The sequence below is a fragment of the Mustela nigripes genome, chromosome 4 (assembly GCF_022355385.1).
Source record: "Mustela nigripes isolate SB6536 chromosome 4, MUSNIG.SB6536, whole genome shotgun sequence".
Classification (NCBI taxonomy): domain Eukaryota; kingdom Metazoa; phylum Chordata; class Mammalia; order Carnivora; family Mustelidae; genus Mustela; species Mustela nigripes.
The window spans coordinates 173,209,450-173,233,053 of record NC_081560.1 but is presented as its reverse complement, the minus strand read 5'-3'; the positions used below and the strand labels follow the sequence as shown (position 1 = coordinate 173,233,053).

The 23,604-nt window shown below is 38.9% G+C and overlaps 2 protein-coding genes across 4 annotated transcripts in view; one reads left to right on the top strand and one right to left on the bottom strand.

Moving 5' to 3' along the window:
• BBIP1 (BBSome interacting protein 1) overlaps nucleotides 1-16,618 on the top strand; it is a 43,715-nt gene extending 27,097 nt beyond the window's left edge. The window contains exon 5 of one of the 2 annotated variants that reach the window (XM_059398560.1): nucleotides 16,239-16,618. The gene's annotated coding sequence lies outside the window, so the exon portion shown is untranslated. Of the gene's footprint in view, nucleotides 1-182; nucleotides 204-16,238 lie in introns of those variants that run through there. The other variant, XM_059398559.1, reaches the window with a different exon arrangement.
• Nucleotides 1-17,659, bottom strand: part of PDCD4 (programmed cell death 4) — a 29,287-nt gene extending 11,628 nt beyond the window's left edge. Inside the window, exons 1-5 of one of the 2 annotated variants that reach the window (XM_059398553.1) lie at nucleotides 17,570-17,659; nucleotides 13,235-13,341; nucleotides 7,271-7,573; nucleotides 5,171-5,265; nucleotides 2,052-2,165 (exon numbers count right to left, since the gene is read on the bottom strand). In XM_059398553.1, the coding sequence (XP_059254536.1) occupies nucleotides 2,052-2,165; nucleotides 5,171-5,265; nucleotides 7,271-7,573; nucleotides 13,235-13,277 (555 nt within the window). In that variant the 5' untranslated portion in view covers nucleotides 13,278-13,341; nucleotides 17,570-17,659. Of the gene's footprint in view, nucleotides 1-2,051; nucleotides 2,166-5,170; nucleotides 5,266-7,270; nucleotides 7,574-13,234; nucleotides 13,342-17,495 lie in introns of both variants that reach the window. The other variant, XM_059398552.1, reaches the window with a different exon arrangement.
• Nucleotides 17,660-23,604: the final 5,945 nt, after the last annotated feature.

Here is a 23,604-nt window from a genome sequence, read left to right as displayed (position 1 = left end):
ATCTTTCTGTGCATATAAAATTAGATATTGATTAACTCTGTCAAGCTTTTACTATCTGAACATCACTGAACGAAGAATGTGAATTATACTTAAAACAATTAAACTATACATTGCAAATAAGTTTGTTGTTAGGAATTAATTAACCCTGCATCTTATAATTTTTTAAATTTTTTCTATTTAAGTAATCTCTATACCCAACATGGGACTCAAACTGAGGACCCCAAGATCAAGAGTCACGTACCCTTCCAACTGAGCCTATCAGATGTTCCTAATTTTCAGGAATATTCGTCTATGAATATTTTTGGTGAGATTCATTTTACATTATCATAAATTGTTTATACTCTACTTTCACTCAGTTTTCTCTTCCCACCATAGTTTATACTGTTCATATAAAGTTTAAAAGGAGATCTTAAACTACTGTTTTTAAGTGGAATTATTTCTTTAAATGCTGGGATTAAGTTGAAATTTCCTATTAAAAATGTAATAGCAGCTGCTAATACTAACTACTGTATATAATGTAGCAAGCATTTTAAAAGCCACTTTAGTTTTTATTATCTTATTTAAGACTCAACCCTTTCAGGGAGGTATTGTCATCATACCCAAAGCAAAATTAAGTATTTACTGAGGACGTAACTGGAGTGGCCAAGTTGAAAGTGAAATAGTCAGTTGACCCTACAAGCTAACTTCTAACTCAGTTACTTAGAGAACCTTTCTTTTTACTTACAGGATGCCAGGTTTAAATACTCAGTAGTATAAACCATGTTATACTACTAAAAGGGTGCCAAACTATTTTCATAGCCACCTAACTGGTGTCTTTGTTAGCAGTCTCTTCCCACTGAATTTCCTCTTTCCTGGACAGTGCTTGAACAACTCATTGCTTTTATTTATTATTTTTAAGGAAGATTTATTTATTTGACAGAGAGAGACACAGCGAGAGAGGGAACACAGGCAGGGGGAGTGGGAGAGGGAGAAGCAGGCTTCCCACCAAGTAAGGAGCCCCACGTGGGGCTCACGTGGGGCTCATGACCTGAGCCCAAGGCAGACGCTTAACAACTGTGCCACCCAGACACCACTAACTCACTGCTTTTAAATAAGATACTTCTCTCTGGAAAACTCTTCAACCATCTTGCCCTGTCAAGCTTCTAGTCATTCTTATATAAACTCAGAATCATCTTTTCTATTACTCTCTATTTTATGTTTCCCTAACACTCTGCTTATAGTACTACTCAGTTAATAAATACATAGTATACGTCTAGTCCCATGCTAGGTAGATAGGATTTTAATAGTCTACCCTTACAGGACTGAAGCTCTTCCTCTACAACAGAAGGCTTCACGTTATATATATCACTTCCCTGACTAAGCTTCATAAAGGAATCACCTATTACAAATTCCTTCACATGGTATGCACTGAACAAATATTTGTTTTATATTTAAGTCCTACAAATCTAAGTATATCAGACCTCATGGTATCAGACAAACCAAGAAAGCCAGTCTGAAGTATAAGAGTCTAAATGTAAAAGCCTTTTAAAGAGTTGCAATTTTAAAAAAAGAGAAAGATTCCTTTTGGCTCTCTTGGTTTCTGTATACATTCTTATTCAAATCTTTATATCTGTGTTCTCTTTCTTGGACATAACACAAAGATAAATTTTATCTTAATCCTGAGCATGGAAATAAACATCCAAAACACAGAACTAAATCAGACATTTTTTAACCAAGATCCCTGAAGAGGTTTGAAAAAATCCATAGATGCTAAAAACTATTATAATTTTATATAATTTAATTACAAAAATATATAATTACAAAAATTATTAAAATATTACTGTGCCATTTCTCAGGGAAAGAAATGGCATATAGTCTTCATCACATCCCAAATAGGAAAGAACTAATCTGTATTAAGGAAATTTTACTCCATGTCTTAGAAATTCATTTATACCAAAGAAAATGCTGAAACTTAATTCAGTGATCCAAGATCATTTTGGATCTGATGTTCTGCTTTTAACAGTGTTTTCTTTCCTATATTAAATAAATCATACTTGTAATTTTAAACCTACCGCAACTTCATTAGTATCTCCATGCTCAAAATATTCCTGTATGATTGGTGTTAAAGTCTTCTCAAATGCTGTTTCATCCAAAGGCAAAACTACAGTTTCATAAACACAGTTCTCCTAGAAGGGAAAGGAGATAAAGAGTTTATAGATTAATGAACAAAATATTCATAAGAACTGAATTTTTCTTTTTTTTCAGAGAGTAAGCAAGCACGGGATGGGGAGAGGGGAGGGAGGGTCAGAGAGGGGCAGAGAGAGGAATCTTAAGTAGGCTCCATGCCCAGCAAGACCATGATGTAGGCCTGATCTCATAACCGTGAGATCATGACCTGAGCCGAAATCAAGAGTTGGACATTTAACTGACTAAGCCACCCAGGTGCCCCTAAAATTCTGTATTTTTAATTTTATATTCTGACTTATAATTTAAATATAAATTACATATTTTTATATTCCAACTTAAAAATTAACTATAAAATATAATTTTATGTTTTTAATTTTGTATTCTGACTTTATACTCCAACCAATTTTATTTTTTATATATATTTTTTTAAGATTTTATTATCTATTTGACAGAGAGAGAGAGAGATCACAAGTAGGCAGAGAGGCAGACAGAGAGAGAGGGGGAAGCAGGGGGCTCGATCACGACCTTGGGATCATGACCCAAGCCGCAGGCAGAGGCTTTAACCCACTGAGCCACCCAGGTGCCCCTCCAACCAATTTTTTATTCCACCCTCATTCAGGGCAAGAAAAAGATATGTTACATGTTTTGATCACTGATACTAAAACAGAATCTATGTCACTCTTCTTTTACAAGTTTGAATAAATGAATAACAGAGATTAGAACCATTAACCACAGCAAATATGACTTGCTCCCAAACTCTGATATTTTGTTAATTTTTTATCTCTCTCACAAAACCAATCCTTCACTGACCAAAAAGCTTTAACATGGCTTCCTATAGGTCATACCTAGTATTCTCATTAAAACCTCACTTTAAAAAAAAAATGGACGGTGGTACCTGGGTGGATCAGTTGGTTGAGTGTGTCTACCTTCAGCTCCGATCGTGATCTCATGACCTCGGGGTCCTCGGAATCAAACCCCGCATCTGGCTCCCTGCTCAATGGAGAGATGGCTTCTCCCTCTCAATTTGTTCCCCCCATCTCCCTGCTTGTGTTCTCTCTCAAGTTCTCTTTCGGCTCAGGTCATGATCCCAGCCAGGGTCCTGGGATCAAGTCCCACATCAGGCAATAAGCCTGCTTCTCCCTCTCTCCTCCCCACTCATGTTCTCTCTCTCACTCTCAAGTAAATAAATAAAAGTATTTTTTAAAAATTTTTAAAAAATAAATTAAAAAATCTCTAAAGAAAAGCAATATTCAACTAAAATTTCAAAAATGGAAGATTACTCTCAATTTTCTATCCCTTTGTCCTCTGCAAAAACACCCAGAAGGGGTTATATGCACCTTGTGATTAGTTTCTAACAACATACACTTAAAAGACCATATGTTAAGATTAGAGTATTTTGCAATCATTCTATAGTACCTGAATCCTACATTTTTTCCTGTTCTCGGGAGTACTTCCATGTCCAACAATTAGCTAAAATAGGTAAGTATATACAATCAAATGGAATAAAAACAATATAACATACACCCTGATAATTTCCTGTCTAAAATTCTCATCACCATGTACTATCTCTTGCAAGACAGTACTTTAAAAAATATGTCATAATGTCCAGGATTTGTTTCAAAATAATCGGGGAGGGAGTTGTGCATGTAGAGTGATACAAAAGAAAAAATAAATGGAGGTACAGGATTAAACAAGATTGACCATTACTGAAGTTGGTAAAGCTGGGAGAGGAGTACAAGCATGTTCATTACACTATCCCACTTTTGTATAAATTAAAAATTTTCCATTAAAAAATAAATATATATATGTTCACTATAAAATCTATTAAAAATTTACATTCTCATGGATGAGCCTAAGTGAAATAAGACTGAGGAAGACAAATACCAGATAATTTCACTCATGTGGAATCGAATAAAAAAACAAATAAAAAAGAATCAGACCTGTAAACACAGAGAACAAACTGAAAGTTACCAGAGGGGAGGGGCAAGACTGGTGAAGGGGAGTAGGAGATATAGGCTTCCAGTTATGGAATGTGTAAGTCATTGGAATAAAAGGTACAGCATAAGAAAAACAAAATTTACATTATTAACATTGAAAAAAGAGGCATGTTCCCAAAATAAAATTTACCACAGAGTTACCATCCTAAATAGTAGTATTTTAAAAGGAGCCTAATATCTACTAACTCTTTAATGATATTCAAAAGAATATATATTCTTCTCAATTATCATTACTATAGAAACTATATTAACAGAATTTATTGAAAAACAGTCTACTGAGGGGTGCCTAAGTGGCTCAGTCAGTTAAGCATCTGACTCAATTTTAGCTCAGGTCATGCTCTCATAGGTCTTGAGTTTGAGTCCCATGGTGGGCTCTGCACTCAGGGAGCCTGCTTGAAGATTCTCTCCCTCTGCTCCTTTCCCAGTCTCTCCCTCTCTCTCTCACAAATAAATATTTTTTAAAAAAACAGTCAACTTGGGGCACCTCAGTGGCTTAGTTGGTTAAGCATCTGCCTTTAGCTTGGGTAATGATCCCAGGGGCCTGAGATCAAGACCACATTGGGCTCCCCGCTCAGCAGGGAATTGGCTTCTCCCTCTGCCCCCACCCCCAACTCTGCCTCAAATAAATAAAACCTAAAAAAAAAAAAACTTTAAAATTCAATCATCCTAAATCTGTAAAGACTATTTTTGACTCATTTCAGAAATGAAATGAAAATTACACATATATCATCATCAGTTAATTTGATTTCCTAATCCTAAATTTACCTTAAAGTCCAAAAGGAGCGAGTATATGTATGATTTAGACATAGATACTAATGTTTATATATACATACACACATGTTATGTGTATATCTATATACACACACACATGCTATAAATCATATATACATGATTTGACAGGCACGGAGTATAGATATAGAATGTATAATTTGACAAATGTATGAGTAAACTACAGACAAGAAGTCAAAAAACTTACAGACTAAAAAAATAAAGTAAAACATTGATACCTGGTCATCATCATAGTTAGGATCTTTCACATCTACCTCCTCCACATCATAGACCTGTCCAGGTGTACCCCAGACACCTTTGCCTCCTGCACCACCTGAAAAAGTTTAGAATTGAGAAAAAACACAAAGTTCAGTTCATAAATTTTAACTGAATTTAGATATTCAGATATTAATTAAGTAAGTTAAAAAACTGCATTCAATTTCTATGCCAGCTTTTTTTTCCAGTTGAATTATACTTTAAACCTCATTTTTTTTTTTGGATCACTGCTTTTTCAGTAGTGATTAGATATTATATATTTTACAACCCATTTCTAAAACATCAAGTTGAAATAGCTTATAAAGTTAAAACTAAAAAGGCAGATGCTTTAAAATGAAAGCAGAAACAAAACAAGATCAGAAAAATATGTGTATCAGGGACTCCAAGGGGTGTGTTAATGTAGCTGAGCTCTAAATTTTATTTGACATTTCATAATACCAAAACAAAAAGACGTATTTTGAACCAATAAGATGTGGTATAGGAAAGTCAGTAAGGGAGAAATTACTTAACAAAGAAGCACAGTTTCCACTCTAAGTGTTTCAAAGTCAAATACCCTTTAAATAGAATAGTACACATTAAACTATACTTGACAACTGGCAATATGCTACAAATAACTAAGCTATTTAAGCATTACCTGCACTCTGTTTACAGAGTGTACCTGTTTACAAACTAACCAGCCCAAGTTTAACAATTCCAACTTTCAAAGTGGTTTTTCTACATAAAACTTACTGAAATATTTGTGTAATGCTTAATACATTACATTATTTTTAAGGAACTCCTCAGTATCACCAATTTTTTTGAGAGTTTTTTCTATCAAGACTAGAGCAAAGCAGAATCTGATTATTAGGATTCATTTTGATGTAACCAATGGTTATAAAGCCATTCAACAAAGTAACAGTTTTTGACTGACCACAAAAACATTTAACAAGAATCCTAGGCTATAAATTGAAGTTCACACCATTCAGAAGCTGTGAAATCTTCAAATTATATCAAAATCCTACCACAGACCAAAGCTAACATTCCTCATCAACAAATACTTAAGTATCTACAACTGCTAGTCATTACTCTGATATAGCAGTGAAAAAATAGACCATTACTGGGGTGCCTCGGTTAAGTGTCTACCTTCAGTCAGGTCATGATCCTGGAGTCCTGGGACATCCAGGTCCTCAATGAGCAGGGAGTCTGCTCAAGGATTCTTTCTCCCTCTGCCTCTCCCTCTACTCATGCTCTCTCTCTCTCAAAATAAATAAATATAATCTTAAGAAAAAAAAAAAAAAAAACAGGATCATTCCACTCCAGTATCCAAGAAAGAATGGGAGAGTACTTGGGGGGCTCCTCACTGGCTTACTTGGTAAAGCATGCAACTCTTGATCTCAGGGTTGCAAGTTTTAGCCCCATGTTAGGTATAGAGATTACTTAAAAAATAAAATCTTTTAATTAAATTGAATGAATGAATGAATGAATGGAAAGAAAGAAAGAAACGAACAAAAGAACACACGAACTCGGAACCATCTATGAAATCATTAAAATTCTGATTCACTTATTACCAATCCAATATATATTTATCCTATATTTTTAACAAAGAGCATAATTACATTCATTAGATAATACATATAATGCATTGTTTTAAACTTTTATTTATTAAGTAATCTCTACCTGCCATATGGGGCTCAAACTCATGACTCCAAGATCAAGAGTGACATACTCCACTGACTGAGCCAGCCAGGTCCCCCAGGTAGGATGAATTTCTGACCCTACTTTCAAGCAAAGAGAATACAATGCACAATTCACAACTGTACAAAAAATTCACGTGTATTTGGCTGAAAATAATAAAGTTCTGCTCAAGAAATCTGGAGGAGAAAAATCTCCTCCAGAAAAAAAGCTCAACTTAAAGAAAAAGTGGGATGGTCCTCAGATTATTACTTTGTAAATATATATACAAATCATAAAATCTTACATTATCAATGTTTAAATTTCTCACATTCCTAGAACAAGGAAACCATAGTTTAAGTATCATGCCATATTGTATTCTATTTGCTTCTTTGTACTTGGAATACACCAACCTTTCTTTGGTAGTCCCCTTCCTTTGCCAGATCTGGATCGCCTATCTAGCAACCTTCCCTTTGGACTGGTTGGTACAGTTACTCCACTTCTAAGGGCTTCACTTCCATTATCACTGACTGAATCGCCTCTGCCAGAGTCCCGGGATGAGTTTTTCCTCAGGCGCCTTTTTGCCTTGGCATTAATTCTAGCTTCATTAATGGAGGATGCGGAAATCCAATTTCCATTTATCTCATTTTTTATTTCTTCAGTCCCAGCATTTTCTTCATCACCAGAAAAGAGAGAGTCGCTTAAATTATCAGGATCTTAAAGAGGAAAATGAAGAAAGAAAATTCTACATAAGTACTTTATGTTATACCAGTTATCATCATGTTATATTAGGCTGAATCGCATGAAATTACTATTTTTTAGGTAACAGTGACATACTGATAATTTATATGATTTGATCTAATAAATGACAACAAAACAATTATTTTCACATTATCACAGAAAGTAAACTAAGTTCATTTTGATGAGCGAAGTTTAATGAAAGCACGTAATCTCCTATGTTTAGAAATAAAATCTATGTTAATATACAACCACAGACGAAACCTTTAGACTTTTATGATCAAAGAGAGTTAAGCAATTGGAAATAGTAAGAAAATACTAACAATCTTGAACAGAAGAAAGATAAACTAATATTTACAGAATTCCTACTTTTATTTCTCTGGCACTGTGCTGGATGTTTTGTCATTTACCCACAAGTTTGAGATCTATTTACTACATAAAAAGATCATTAATACAGATAAGGAAACTAAGGCTGATAGTGTTTAAATAACTTGCCAAAAAACTCATTAATTAATTATAGACACTTAGGAAATATTACTAATCCAAAGAGCCTGAAAGGTATTTGACAAATAAATGATCACATATGATTACTGAGCTTAACTGCTAAGGATTCACTGCTTTCAAATGTAAAGCCTGGGGGGGAGAGGGATAAAGCTTGCTCTCAAAGCTCTAATTCACTTATCCAAACAACTCATATTGCATATCACCTTCTGACAATCTTTCAGACTATGTAAGATTTATACATTATTCCCTGAAAGACAGCAACACATTTGGAGTTTCCAATGGTCCCATTGTATCCTTTAGGATATACTCAAGTTTTATTTCCTCCATAAAAACTTTTCTAACAATTCTAGCCACAATACTACTAATGCCCACACACAGTTCATTTACCACGTAAGAAACAAACCACTTTGTTATTTCTAATTTATGTAGTAGTCTTGCTTTTCCAAGTAAGTCATAAGTCTCAAAAGAGGAACCATGCCTTTATCTGTACTTCTCTGTACCCTCAGCACCCAACAGAGCATAATTCATACTATCAACTCAAATGTCCGTGGAGATCAATGGCATGAATACAGCTGGCTTTGCTCGTAAAACTTCTTAAGTCAGTAAACTGCTGAAATTAGTTCCCCTTGGGCCACAGTTTCGTTCATTATGGCTAATTCAAGTCAGAACTGAATCCCTCAAATGGTTTTACATTTCCTACATGTAATTAAACTGTGTCAAGTCTATGTGTATAGGCTTTAACTTGTTTTAAGATAATATGCTGAAACTGAAAATTTATTAAAACAACCTGTAAGAAAGAGATGTGTTGAAATCTTTGTAATTCTTGACAAAAAGTCTAAAAGTTAAGAACATTGTGGTAATCAAAAAACAAACATTAAGTAGAGTCCAATTACATCATTAGTCTCCTAAATAGTCTTTGTGCCTTCAATCTTCAAACCATTCTCCAAACTGCATGAAAACTGATTTTCTAAAACATGCCTCCATGTTCCCATTGGGTCAAAAGAAAGTTTAAAACTCATTACCTTGTAACTTAAGAGCCTTCATAATCTTGCTCCTGTTTACCTCATCAGAGTAACTGCTGACCACTCACATTCAAAGGGTCAGAGCTTAGGTTTGTATCACAGGTAGTAATGAAAGGATTAGTTTAGCATAGAAATACAGAATATATTAGGAAAAAAAGAAAGTATAAAATAAAGACCAGCGAAGAAAATGTTACAATAATTTATTCACTAACTGAAAAGATCAAGGGTAAAATTTTGGGGTAAATAAGCAAGCAACACTCAAAAAATAAAGAGCTTTTAAACAGAAGCAGCATGAAATGTAGTCTTAAAAATGTAGTCTTAAAAAGTTTTTAGACTAAGGAAGTTAGAGGGTGAGTTTGACACATCATCACAACCATCATCATAAATATACTACAACTACTAGTAGCAGTAACTGTCATAGCAGGAGTGCAACTTCCTTTGTCATTACCATCATTGTTGTTACTACTGGATACCAGGTTCTGTGCCAGGCACTTTACATACATGGTCTTTATCTCTATTTTCACAAAGCTTTATCTTCACAAAGCTCTATAATAAAGCTGTTTATCCTCAATTTACAGAGAGAAATGTTTCATGGAAAAATTACATTATCTAAAATGGACTGTGGCCAGGATTCAAATCCACAATTAAATCTCTGATGATTATAACTGTAAAAAATACAGAGCTAGAGCAGAGTAGTGACAGCTAAAGAGACAGGACATGGGAATGATCATAAAGAGAGAAAAGCGGAAGAGTAAGAGGAAGGAGAAAAAAAAAGACCAGAGATCAGACAAGTCAGATGTAATTTCAAGAGCAGGCAGTTGAAGAAAACATTAAACATCTACCTGTAACATACTGCTTTCATTATTCTATAATTACGGAAAACCACTAAACTCACCCAGATGATAAAGGACTGCAAATTACAATAAAATGCTTTATACTATCACTTGGAGTACTGAAGTATTCAATTTCAATATATTTTTCACAACTGAGTTTCAGCTATTTTAATATCCTTTCAAATATGTTTGTATGACTGCAGCAGAACATATCTAGGTATATTTTATCTATTAGACCTTAAATTTTTAACCCATGTTTCCATCAACTATTTTGTATTTTGCTGTTCATATTTACCTAGTCTTTTTTTTTTTTTAAGACTCATTTGAGAGAAACAAAGTGTACACACTAGTAGGGGGTGCAAGATGGAAAAGGGGGAGAGATCGTCAAGCAGACTCCCCACTAGCAGAGAGCCCAATGTGGAGCTCAATCCCAGGACCCTGAGATCATGACCTGAGCTGAAATCAAAAGTTGGCCACTTAACCGACTAAGCCATCTAGGTGCCCCATATTTGCTCAGGTTTCAGGTTTCCATAACCACCACTGATCGGACTTTAAGAAAACCAAAATACAAAAGATAAAAAACTTGAGTACATAATGTGGCGACTTCAAAATTGTTTTCCACTGTGTACTAATTCCCCTTCTAAATTCTCTGGCATCTCAGTAGTAACCACTGTAACTCCCAGTATCACAGTAGCATTCAAATTTTCAACTAATGGTCCACTGCCTGACATAATCAAAATTGACAATATTAGCACATTTTCATTTGTTACATACAAAGTAAGTGCTACGAGCATGACATACATATACTATAATCTCATTTAATCCTACTGATAAACCTATAGAGAGGGCATTTATACCCCAGTTTAACACAACCTGAGAAAACTGAAGGTCAGAACAAATAACCTATTTCTCCAAAGAAACAGAGCTGGTCTAAGTAGAAGTTGAAATTAATACACTGGTCTGACTTGAACTATTTGATTCAGGAAGAATTTATAGCAAAGGTCTGTTTAAGGCCCATCCAAGTATTAAAGAACCAGTCCTTTATATTAAGGCAGTTTTAGCCAGAGGCATCATGTCTGTGAGTCATGCTGTCTCACAGAAATATAACGCAAGCCAAACAAGTAATTTTAAAGTTCCTAATATCCATATTAAAAAGAAACAGGAGAAATTAATTTTAATATATTTGATTTAATCTACTGTTCAAGATCTGTTATAGATTTTGAACACAGAGTAGTCAATATAAAATTTAATGAGGTTATTTCATTCATCCTAAGTCTCAAAATCTGGATGCATCTGCACCTACAGTATATCTCATTTCAGACAAGTCACATTTCCAGCGCTCAGTAGTCACACATGGTTAGTAGCTATCACACTGGGCTGTACAGAAAAGAAGCAATTATATGTTAAATATATTCTTAAAATATATTCTTACCAACCCCACTTCAATGAAGCAGGGATATAATGCCCATTTATAACCCTAAAAACAAGTATTCACATAGCTATTGTATACAGCAGCACCAAAATAATCATTAATTATTGCAATAATTTTTTTCAACTATAATTTTCTAGCACACTTTAAATCAGGTGTATAAATACAAAATGGCAAAGAGGTTTCAATTTCAAAGTGTCTGTTCAGATCAAAGAAAACTATATAATTTGTACACAATGAATTAGTCATTGAAAAAATAATACTATTACAGTGTTAAAAAATGAAATATGGGGGCACCCGGGTGGTTCAGTGGGGTAAATCCTCTGCTTTCGGATCAGGTCATGATCCCAGGGTCCTGGGATTGAGCCCCGCATTGGGCTCTCTGCTCAACAGGGAGCCTGCTTCCTCCTCTCTCTCTGCCTGCCTCTCCGCCTACTTAAGATCTGTGTCTGTGGATCTACTTAAGATCTGTATCTGTCAAATAAATAAATAAAATCTTTTAAAAAATGAAATATGATAAAATATACCAATAGGAAAAGCTCTCCCCATTCAGGATACTTCAAAATCCTATATAAGATTTTTCTGAAAGTTATAAATACATTTTAAGTTTTCTTAAGTTACTCAACATTTAAACCTCTATTCCACAGAATTTGTTTTGTTTTTTTTTTTAAGATTTATTTGACAGAGATCATAAGTAGGCAGAGAGAGAGGAAGGGAAGCAGGCTAGCAGGAAGCCTGATGTGGGGCTTGATCCCAGGACCCTGGGATCATGACCTGAGCCGAAGGCAGAGGGTTTAACTCACTGAGCCACCCAGATGCTCCCCACGAAACTATTTTTATGATAAGGTGCTAACTGAAGGACCATGGAAAATCAAGAAAAATACTATAGATAATATAACATGTAAATTATTAATTATGAAGGAGATCGATCTCTTTCCTAATTAATGGCTCATGGGTTAAGCCTCTGCCTTCGGCTCAGGTCATGATCTCAGGGTCCTGGGATCGAGCCCCGCATCGGGCTCAGCAGGGATCTTGCTTCCTCCTCTCTCTCTGCCTGCCTCTGCCTACTTGTGATCGCTGTCAAATAAATAAAATCTTAAAAAAAAAAAAAAAGGAAAGAGATTTAAACACCAGTAATAGTTTGTATTATAGAAATCACTAGCTCATTTGAAAATATCAGTGAACAGGTTTACTATTCTTCTCCATTCTGTACCTTACAGTTTATTATAAAAAATGGAGAATAAGAGTGTATGGAATGTGAAAGGATGGGCAGAAAGATAAGGACATGTGAAGAATTTCCATAAAAATAAGAACCACAGGAGCACCTGAGTGGCTCAGGTCATGCAAGAGCCCAGGGTCCTGGGATGAAGCCCCACATCGGGCTCCTTCTTCAGCAAGGAGTCTGCTTCTCCCTCTTCCTCTGCCCCCTCCCCCAGCTTGTTCTCTCCCTCTCAAGTAAATAAATATTTAAATAAAAAAAAATCCCAAACTTGATTTTAAAAATAATATAACTCACTTTCTTGTAGCATGAATAAGATGGTTTGGGGTTTTTTTTTTAAGGTTTTATTTATTTGACAGACAGAGATCACAAGTAGGCAGAGAGGCAGGCAGAGAGAGAGGAGGAAGCAGGCCCCCTGCCGAGCAGATGCGGTACTCGATGCGGGACTCAATCCCAGGACCCTGAGATCATGACCTGAGCAGAAGGCAACAGCTCAACCCACTGAGCCACCCAGGTGCCCAATAAGATGGTTTTAAAGTAAAAAGCTGGTTTTAATACTATGTTTTCATAAAATTTTGTAGGACCTCACATATGCTCATAATACAGTCAAGGTTCAAAATAGTCTTGCTTACCTGAGGGGTTTACATTCAGTATTTGCTCATTTTCTACATCCATAGTTCCTTAATGTCACGTGCACTGATTATATTACTAATGGAAGTCTTCCCTTGGGATCTATTTCCTTAAAAAGAAAAAAGTTTCAGTATCTTCCAAACTGATATAATTAATAAATTGAATTTACTTAATCACTGTAAAAAAAAATCAGCACATAATTTCATTTTTTGAAAAAGAATTCTCTTTATTTTGAAAAATAGTTTACCACTATTAATATTTGGCTTCAATCTTCCTGACAAGTGTACCTCTGTCAAAAAAAAAAAAAAAACAAACAAAACAAAACAAAACAAAAAACCATGTTTCTGAATGTGCCAAAGCATCCCTTTAACTTGGAAGTAAAATTAAAGCAGTATATACATACTCCAAATTTTTTAGGACTACCAGGCTTCATAATTAATCTGATATAAATTAATACTGGAAAATTCACTAAAAATGAATTTTAAGAACTACTACAAAATGCAAGCAACAGCTTTAATCAAGCATATGACATGACCGTGTTATTTTTTCACATTGTAACATATCTGAAGGAAGACAGGTCTGCCATTTCATTACCTAGGTGTCCATAATTATAGTTCTAAGACTTTGAGATTGGGAGAAATTTTTGTAAATGTTTTCTACAATGAGAATTATTATTTTCATAATCTAAAAAACCCACTTTTTTTTTAATTTAAAGAAAATCTGAAGATTTTATATTTGAGTAATCTCTACACCCAATATGGGGCTCAAATTTATAACCCTGATATCAGGAGTCGCATCCTCTACAAACTGAGCCAGCCAGATGCCTCCCCCATTCTCTTTAAAAAATAAAAAGTAAACAACAAAAAAACTTGCCTTCAAAAAATAAATAAGTACAATGACATTAGCATCTCAGTATTATAGACCTCAGTTCAAAAATGGCTTAAAAATTACTAATGTTGAAGGTTTTGATGAAATCAGTTACCTCTTATTTAACTTAGTGATATAAATCTGTTACTTGAAAGACTATCAAAATATATTTTCATGGAAACTATTACCAGAAAGTGTAACCAAATGATTTTAGAATCTCTCTGCAAGTATTTTTAAAATGGTGGCTTACAGTACTTAACCACTGATCTGTTCACATCATATAGGTTCTATATAAGCCTTCCCAATCATTTCACTAGCAATATGCTTTCAAGATCTAAAATGCACAAATTAATGAAAATGACTAATAAACTAATTGCAGAAAAGCATACCTTTCTCATAAAACAACCTATTTTTAAATGTCATTTCATTAATATCAATAAATATAAATAAATTATTAATATTTATTACATTAATACAAATTATAAATTAACAAAATTACTTACTAATAATAATAATAATATGTGATGCCTTCTGGGACTCAACTTTTTTTTTTTTTAAGTAAACTCTAGGCCCAATGTGGGCCTCAAACTCATGACTCTGAAATTGAGTCACATGCTCCACAGACTGAGCCAGCTAGGCACCCCTCACCTAACTTTTAAATTCCTTAATATTTACTATTTTAACATCTAAAAGGTTTATAGTCCTTTGATCCAGAAAAGGGTATTATTTTGTAAAACAAAAATACACACACCTTAATGCTAACCATGATAAAACTTAATAAGGCATAATCCTTAGGCTACCAGGATGCTATCATACCACTTCAGAAGTTAAGAAAATGGTGAGATTATTCTAATTCTACTTAAAATACACAGACTTATGTAATTCTATATAATGACTTTTCAATATCATAATTTCCATCAACTCTGGATTTAGGGGAAAAAATTACCGTTAAAGATATGCATATAGAGACTTATATAAATATATAAGCAAAAATAGTTTGGAAACCTAGGCACTTGGTGTTTTTCATGTCTGAAAATGCCATATGTTTCATTTTATATGAGTTACATATTTTAGGACAGTGAAAATGTCTTATGATGTGTGTATGAGCTTTTTAAACTAGAATTACATTGAAGTCTGTCAATACTTTCTGCAGAACCTAGCTACTAAAGGAAATGAAATTATTTTAACTGGTGTTTATAAAGCCTTTTATATTTTACAGAGAATTTTATAGGCATTATTTCATGTCCGTCTCAAAACAACCTTGACCTATTTACTCCACTCTGCACACAACTAAAATTCAGAGAAGGTAGATGATCTGTCCAAAGACAGTGCTCAGTGGAAAAACCAGAACCCAGACCTTCTCAATCCAGTACTGCTTGCACAAGTTCAATACAAGATTTTAATATCCCACAAGAAGATTCTGTTTTAGGGCTAACAGACAGAAGCTTATTAAAACAAAGACTCTTACTGTTATATCAAATCTTTAAATATTACATTCCAAACACTAAAAATAATATTTATTTTAAACTATTACACAAAAGACATTCAGTTGGGCAAAGAAAATTATTAAGTATGACTATTATCTAGAACTTACCATATTTGTTTTTATTTAGTAATCCTAACTGGGGAGGGGGTCTTGTCTGTGTCTTTAGGCAATGATAAAGCAATCAAGAACTCAGTCACACTTGATAGCAACACAGACATTTTAAGAATTTAGAGAAAGATAAAGACACATTGCATGTTTTTCCTTTCCTCAAAGTAGTGGAGCTTTTTTCCAGTTTACTCCACAATCCGTAAGATTTTTAGCCCACACTTAACTACATAAAGCAAAAATTCTAAATGCCACATCCTTGAAACGAAATAATAAAATTTTCCATAAGAAAACAAAAGCATTCATAGAAGTTTGACAAAATTAAGGCTAACATTAAACAGTTTTCATTTCTTCAGTGGGTTTTTACAGAAACCTACAACCAGAAACATTCAAATGCCATGACATTCCGCAGCAGATAGAACCGCCCCTTCCCACCAGCCCCCACCCCAAAAATCTGTTTCCTGAAATAGACCTCATAAACCACTCTGACAGTTTCTAGTCAAGTTTAGGCCGTATGTTAACCAGAAAATTATTTGTTTTCATTCCAGGGCTACAATACAGCTAATTAGCAACTTAAAAAGCAGCTGAAAGTATTCAGCCACGATGATGCAAAAGCTGCGCAGAAGACCTCAAAGTGTCATTTATTTTTGCACACCCAGCAACTATTTTTCTTTTCATTACTACAACAGGAGAACCAATCAAAATATAATTCAAAGATCGCTGCTGAAATAGTAAGGAATTTAAGAAACCTATAATGAAGGAAAGTTAAGGGCATAAATACCAATAATGGAACTTAAAACGCATGTGCAGTGCTCCCCTTTTAGAAAAGTATACGGTGGTTTCTAAGAAAACTTAAATTAGTAAGAACGCCAAAATTCTAAAACAGCAGTAAACATACAAGTAAAAACAGGCGGTGACTTTTTGTTCACACGAAGCTGCATTTTTGATCGTTTTAATCACTGCAGACACTGCCCGGCTGCTGGTCACGCAGCCAGTTCTCACAAGGGTATGCGCGACGCGAGAGACCGACTTCTGCAGTTTTCGAAGCTCGGGGCGGGGAGCGGGTGGGGGGTACAGGACCCCTCCCCGTGTGCACTGCAGCACCGAATCGACGGATGCAGCAGACGCGGCCTGCGTTTCACAGAGAGGGGGCTCCCTTCCTGTCTTTGTTGTCCCTGGGAGATTTTCAACCAAAAAGGCGACCCTTCGCCCGAAGTCCGCGCAGGGCCGGGGAGGCCGGCACGTGTCGGCCTCCCAGCGGCCCCTCCCGCGGCGGCGGGCCTTCCTCCCCGCCGCGGGCGCAGGCCGGGACCCCGCGGGCCCCAGTCCAGGCCGGCCCCGGGGGACGCCGGACCAGAGCGGCCGGGCCTGGGCTCCGGAGCGCGGGCCCGGGGTCTGGGAACGCTGGGCCGGGGTCCTCCAGGGAGAGCAGGAGGGCGGGGAGGGCGCGAACCTTCCTCACAGGATTTCAGTCTCGCCAGAAACACGCCTCCCAACGTCCCCCCTCCAAGTAAAAATGAGAACTCGGCCTTGGCGCGGATGAGGAGCAGCCCCTCGCTGGCGAGCGCCCCGCGCACCCTGCTCGGCCCCGAGAGGGTCCCGGAGGGGGCGGGCCCGCGCCGCCGCGCTCCGGGCCTCGGCCCGGGAGGGAACCGGAGCCCGCCCTCCGCATCCCGGGGCGTTGGGCAGCCGCGGCCCGCCTGCGGGGCTCCGAGGAGGAGGCCGGACCCCCGCCCACCCGGGGCCGGCCCCGACCCGACCCCGCCGCGGTCTCGGGCCCCCTCCCCCTCCCAACGTGCGGCTACCTCCGAGGAGAGACGGGGGCTGAGGGAGAGAGTGCAGTCGTTCTGAGCGTGCGAGCCGCCCCGCTGGTACTGACCCCTCGGGCCGCCGCCGTCGCCACTGCTCGCCCAGGTCCCCGGTCCGCCGGCCGAGACCCGCTGCTCAGCCTCTGCCGCCGCCTCAGAGCGTCTCAGCCCCCTCTCGCTCTGTTTGTTTTTGTTTTGTTCTACCCAGTAACACGGGGGCGAGAGAGCGGCGTTTATTGGCCGAAGTGGGGAGGCCCGCTGGCCAATCGCGGCGGTGGAGTGGGAGCTGAGGAGGAAAAAGGGAGGGAAGTGAAACGTGGAAAGCTGAGTAGGGGCGCCGGAAGGCGCATGCGCGTCGGGGTCCTGGAACTGGCTGGCGTGGGAGACCCGCGGGAAGCTGGGGGCGGGAGGTTGGGAGGCGTGGCGGGATGGAAGCGTCGGCTTAAGGACTGTGCTTTGGGGTGAGGACCGGGCTGAGGCTGCCTTGACCAGCTCACTCCCAACTCTCACAGAGCAGTCAGCGATCCCGGCTAAATGTTGGGCTTCTGGAGGGTCCCTTTCCTCCATTTCCAGATGCTCCTCCAGCGAACACCCTTAATCTCTACAGTTGCTTCTCCCGCGGGTCCTCTTCGCTCCTTGGCTCCTACTGTGTACACTAAGAACTTTATCTCGGTGAATGCCCACATCCCTTGAAGATAGAAATCACCCCCATTTCATATATGAAGAAACAAACACTCGAAAACTCTTTGAAGTCCCTGTGCTAATCATGACTAGTTAGGCTGCTGGGATTCCAACTCCCACAGCCCCGCGCTCCGGGGCCGGGGTTCTCAATCATGGCTGTAACTTCTTGATGGAAACCTGTATCCCGCCTGGCTGTTGTTGGTGTCTCTCCTCTTGGCTACATTCTCTTTGGCTTCTCTTGTGTTCTAATGCTTCCTCCTTCCCTATCCCCTGAGGAAATGACCAGAACCTTCTGCTGTCTGTTCTCTCGGGAAAGGGTTCAGCCATTATCTCTGGACAGATTTTTCTGATTGTCTGATGTGCAACACCTAAATGGTCTGTTGGTCTTTTGGCAACCAAACTGCCTCCACCCCCACCGGGGAGCTCCTTCCCCTGACTTAACCCCTTTCTGCCCGGTCACCCTGCCTGAAAGTCATCCCTAATGGTATTATTTCTCTGAACAACAACAAAAACCCCTTTCAGTAGCTTCCCGTTGCCTGCCTGGAGCCCCAGCGCCTCAGCCAGGCATTCAAGGCCCCATGGTGTGACTTTCTGGCCTTTCTGACTTTCAAGACTTTCTGGCCATGTCTCCACACTCCCCCAATCCACACACGTCCTTGGCAGGAACCCACTTGGACCTCTCACTGTTCCAAATGCTTCCCCACCTCCTGAGGGTTCTTTATCATATCACCTTGAAATGCCTCTCTATCCCCCATCTCTGCCTGGTACAATGCTAGCCATGCTTCGTGGCTCAACCCCACAGGCCTTCTTGAGCCTCCTGACTTCAGGTGAATTTCCTGTCTCCTGATTCCCCCCAGTAATGACTTTTACCTCTGGGGATATTGAAACATTCTGCCTAGCATTATGTTATTTGAGTCCCTGTCCTAACTCTCCTCCCCATTAAACTGTCACCTTGTCGAAGGCAAGATTCCTGTCTTACTCATCTGTTATCATAGTGGGTCTTAAGAAGGTGCCTTGCACATTTCCTGTACTGGTGCAATAAAGGTACCCTGATCTGAGTTCACAAAGTTTCTCAGCATTTCCTGCTTATTCCAACCTCCTGGGCAAGAGCCTCTTGGCATGTCCAGCATCTGAATTAGCCTTATGACTCACTTTTACTTTTTAAAAACAAAGCTTCCTGGTCACTCAGTTTTGTTTTGTTTTGTTTTTGTTTTCTCCATCACCTGCAGCTGTCTCCTTTCTTTTCTCTGCCAGGCCTCATGGCTCCCCCACTGAGCAGTAACTGCTGGCTCCTTTTTTTCACCCATCCCCCTTTCTCCACATTTTTTCCTTTTCTCACTCCTTTGCAATTCTTGATTCTTTCCTTCCTCCTCCCTGCCACCAACCTTCTCTGACTTTTGCTGAGTTCTTTCCTTCCTTCCTTCATTCATTAATACACTTATTAAGCACCTATGGCATATGCAGGCTGCAACGGGCAAGTACCCCAAGATCTATGAGATAATAAAAGAGTGGAATATGATTACCCATATTTAAAAGCAGCTAAAAGAACCTAAAGCTTTTAGCAAATTATCCCAAAAGAACCCATTATGGAGTAAAATGTTCATATCTTTTTTACCCATCTTCTTTATACATGATGTTTGGTGTTCCAGGACCCACCTTCGAGAATCCTCCTCTAGCTGGTTGTGGCTGACCAGTTTAAACCAGGCAAAAAAGAAATGGGATCCTAGTCCTAGTCCCCCCACTAGCTACCTGTAAGAACTTCAACCACTCTCAGGATCTCTGTTTTGTCACCAGTAAAATTCAAAAACCAGGTTCACTTAATAGTTCCCAAGGTATTTTCCAAAGAACATTAATTTTGTGGGACTTTAATGGATATCACGAGAAATACTGGAAGGGACGTAATCAAACCAACTTGGAAAGAAATTGTTTTAACAAAGTTAAAGCTGGTTTTGGTGGGGGGCAACTCTTCTCAGTATTTTTAATAACTAATGAGTCTTGAGCATCTTGAGAGACCAGAGTAGAAAGCTAAGTAACATTCCCCAACCTATTTAAACACAGAACTTTTTTTCCCCAAGATACCCCAGAAGCAGTGTTACTTAGAGACCAGTTTGGGAAATATAGATGACAGCCACTATCATCAACATTCCTTCCAGATGTATTAAACACTGGCCACCTGCGCCTTTGCTAAACATTAAAAAATAAGAAGCTGAAAAATGGAAAATTATCCAAGAGTCAGGCATTTTTCCTCATCAAATCAATCCGCAAATATTTATTATGTGCCTATTCTGTGAAAAACACAGAGCTGATCCAGCTGTGTTCTTGGCAAAAGTCATTATGTTCTACCTTAGGGTAAGTAGTATCTGTAGCTTCCCAGGCTTCTGGGCCACAATGGGCACTTTCATTTCACATTATTTGCTCACAACCCGACTTTCTGTTTCCTAAAGCCCTGTGCTTATGGGCTTATGTTAACTTAGGTGTTAGATGAGAGAAAAGGAGGAAGCCCTTCATCTTAACTCATTCTGTCCAGAATGATGGAAGTTCAACTTTTATTTCAAGAATGACCCATTCCAACTTAGGATAGGATGGGCCATCACTGTTGCCTAGGATGAGACAACTGTTCAGAGGTGGCAACAGAGGCTGTGCTGGGTGATCAGGTACACATACATGATGTCTCTCCTCTTCCCAGTACCCCTCAGGTTTAAGCATTATTGATTCCTCAAGGGACACCAAGAGTGTTTAATTTGTTAGGGTGTATGGAGGTGTGAGGGTGGAAAGTAGTTTCTAGTTTTTGTCTCTGAAGACGGGTTACTGTGTCTGTAGCTAGCTGTGTTGCCTTGGGTGTTTCACTTCCCCTCTGGGTGTATTGAATGCCTCAGTATTGCACCATCAAAGAAGGAGTTGGCCCCTGCAGCAAGTCTTTAAGGAGTCATTCCAGTTCTGACACCATGATGCTGGGCAAGGCCCTGGGAGGGCACCACTGGAGTCCTGGTAGCAGGGGACCAGACATGAGAGGGTTTGCCACTGGTAACAGGGAAGAACTAATCACCAGGTGTAGACAGAGGAAATGTCATTCTCAGCCCAGGGTCTTTCTCTAAATACAAAGCTCAGGTAATATCCCTTTCTGGCACCCCAAAGGCAACACTAAAGGCTGAAGTAGTGTTGGGAGTACCGATGAGTGAATGTCAGTGAAGACTTGGAAACACGCACGTGCTAGGCGAAAGACAAGCTCCTCAAATTGCCATTATTGCCCTTGGAACTTTCAAGGCTTTTTCATTCTCTGGGAAAACCCCTATCTGAGAACACAAGTTTGTTAGTAAACTCTGTTCATGCCCTTGCATAAGATCTCTAAGAAGCCATCTCTTTCTGGGGACCGATGGAAGCCTTAGCCCACTTCCTTAAGAAGAACTTTCAGATAGCACTGTCATTTGCAACATCTCCCTGCCTCCTAGTTCATCAAACCAAGGGCTGAATTTTGGGACTTCCTATAAGGCACTGGATTGTTCTTTAACAGAAATGGTAGAAGACTAGAGAAAGACAGGCTTCTACTCTGAAGAAAGAGAGTTGCATAAAGAATTCTAAGGATGATGATGATAACTGACATTTGTATTATGTTTTAAGGCTCACCAAGCTTTTCACATACACTTTTACCCCATCTTTATGAGTGGTCAAACAGATCTTACTGTCCCTGTTTTAAAGATGAGGAAAATGGGGCTTGAGTGGGTCACTGGTAATCAAAGGACTTTTATAATAAAGGAAATGTGTGTATCCCTAATCCAAAGCCTTCACTTACCAACAGAGACCCCAAGAACTTGTGAGTTGCTCAGAGCCACACAGCTAGTTAGTAGCAGAGCCAGAGTGTGAATGAGTTCTCAGTGTCAATTACACAGTACCTAGGCCTCTACTGGATTCTTTCTGCCACTCAACTTTGAGTCTCTCAAATGAAAGTTAAATGTCTTAGCCATTTCTGGTCCCCATCCCCCACAGAGCCTCCTACTATCATGGGAGTCCATTTAAGGTTGGAGAAGTGAAGAAGGAGGGGGAGTGGTGGTACAGGAGGCTTAGTATGATATTTAGAAGCTGTTGACGGGGTCATTTTCAAGACTCTCTTTTCTAGACTAAAAAAATATAGACTAATGTGAAGCATGGCACAAAGAAGTAGATGCAATATTTTTAAATAGTATGTACCAAGAAAAGCTAATAAGGTTTTACTTCCCCAATTCAAGTTTCAAGAGGTTTTCTTAGTGCATTCATCTCTGTGTCCTTCCCCCAACCCCCACCCCCAATCCCTACACCAAATCACTCCTGCCACCTTAGGGTATAGAAACAAGCTAAATTAGGGTCCAGGAACTGCAACAGATCATCTTTTCCCCCAAAAGCCCATGTATTTTGACACATCCCCAAACCCAGCCTGCATTCTAAGCCTATAGAAACTCCAGCTCCTCAGAATTTTGCAATCACAAGACCATTCAGCCAGATGCTTTTCCAGTAGTTCCTACAACTGTCACACCCTGCACCGACTTAATTGTGTTGAGTCAGTGTAGAGAAGCACCTCTCAATTGTATCTCCAGGGGCTTTATTCGAATTCTTCTGGAACCTGGGATCCTCAGCTAAGCTGCACACTTGTTGGAATTCATCCTCTTTTCTCCAGTGAGTGCTGAGCTCACAGAAGATGGCATTATGCCTTCCTCCTGTCTGTACTGCACTAGTTTCTGCTCATCTCCCAAAAGAGGCAGTAGAGCACAGGGGCCTCTTGTGGAAATGAAAGACTCTTCATACTGGAAAAAAAGGGGGCTGAATGATCATGAGTTGTGATTAAGAGAGCCTTAACCACAGGGAAACATAACCAGGGAAGGCTGGAGATGGGTGGAGGGTGGCTCAAGAGGCCAGTGTTGAGTAGACAGAGACACACATAGAAAAGGAAGCTACAGAGGGGAAATAATCAAACCTCTATTTTGGACAAAGTGAAATAAAAATAGTAGGGCAAGCCAAGGGAGATACTGTTTTGTACTATAAAATGTTTATAAGAAAAATGAAGTTGGCTTCATGGAAGGTCAGAGACAGAAGAAAATCCCTGGAGAGGGTCTAGTGAGGCCAACTTGCTTGAATAAGGATATAAAAACTGAAGCCCAGAGAGGAGCAGAGGTCTGGCTCCAGACAAGTTATAGAGAGCCACAGTACCTCTAACCTAGTATATGCAACTGCCTTCCTTTTTCTATATGGTGGTTCTCTGCATGCATCTCGCCCTTCAGCCTCCACTCGCTCCTCCCACTCTGTCTCTCTCTGTCTCTCTGTCTCTCTGTGTGTGTCTCTTTCCAAAAAGGGCAGCGTCCAGAAAGAAAAAGAGTGACATTTTACAGCAGCTCCAGGAAATCCCCAAACCCTGCATTTAAAGCAACAGGATAGGCAACCCTTCGGCCCCATTGAC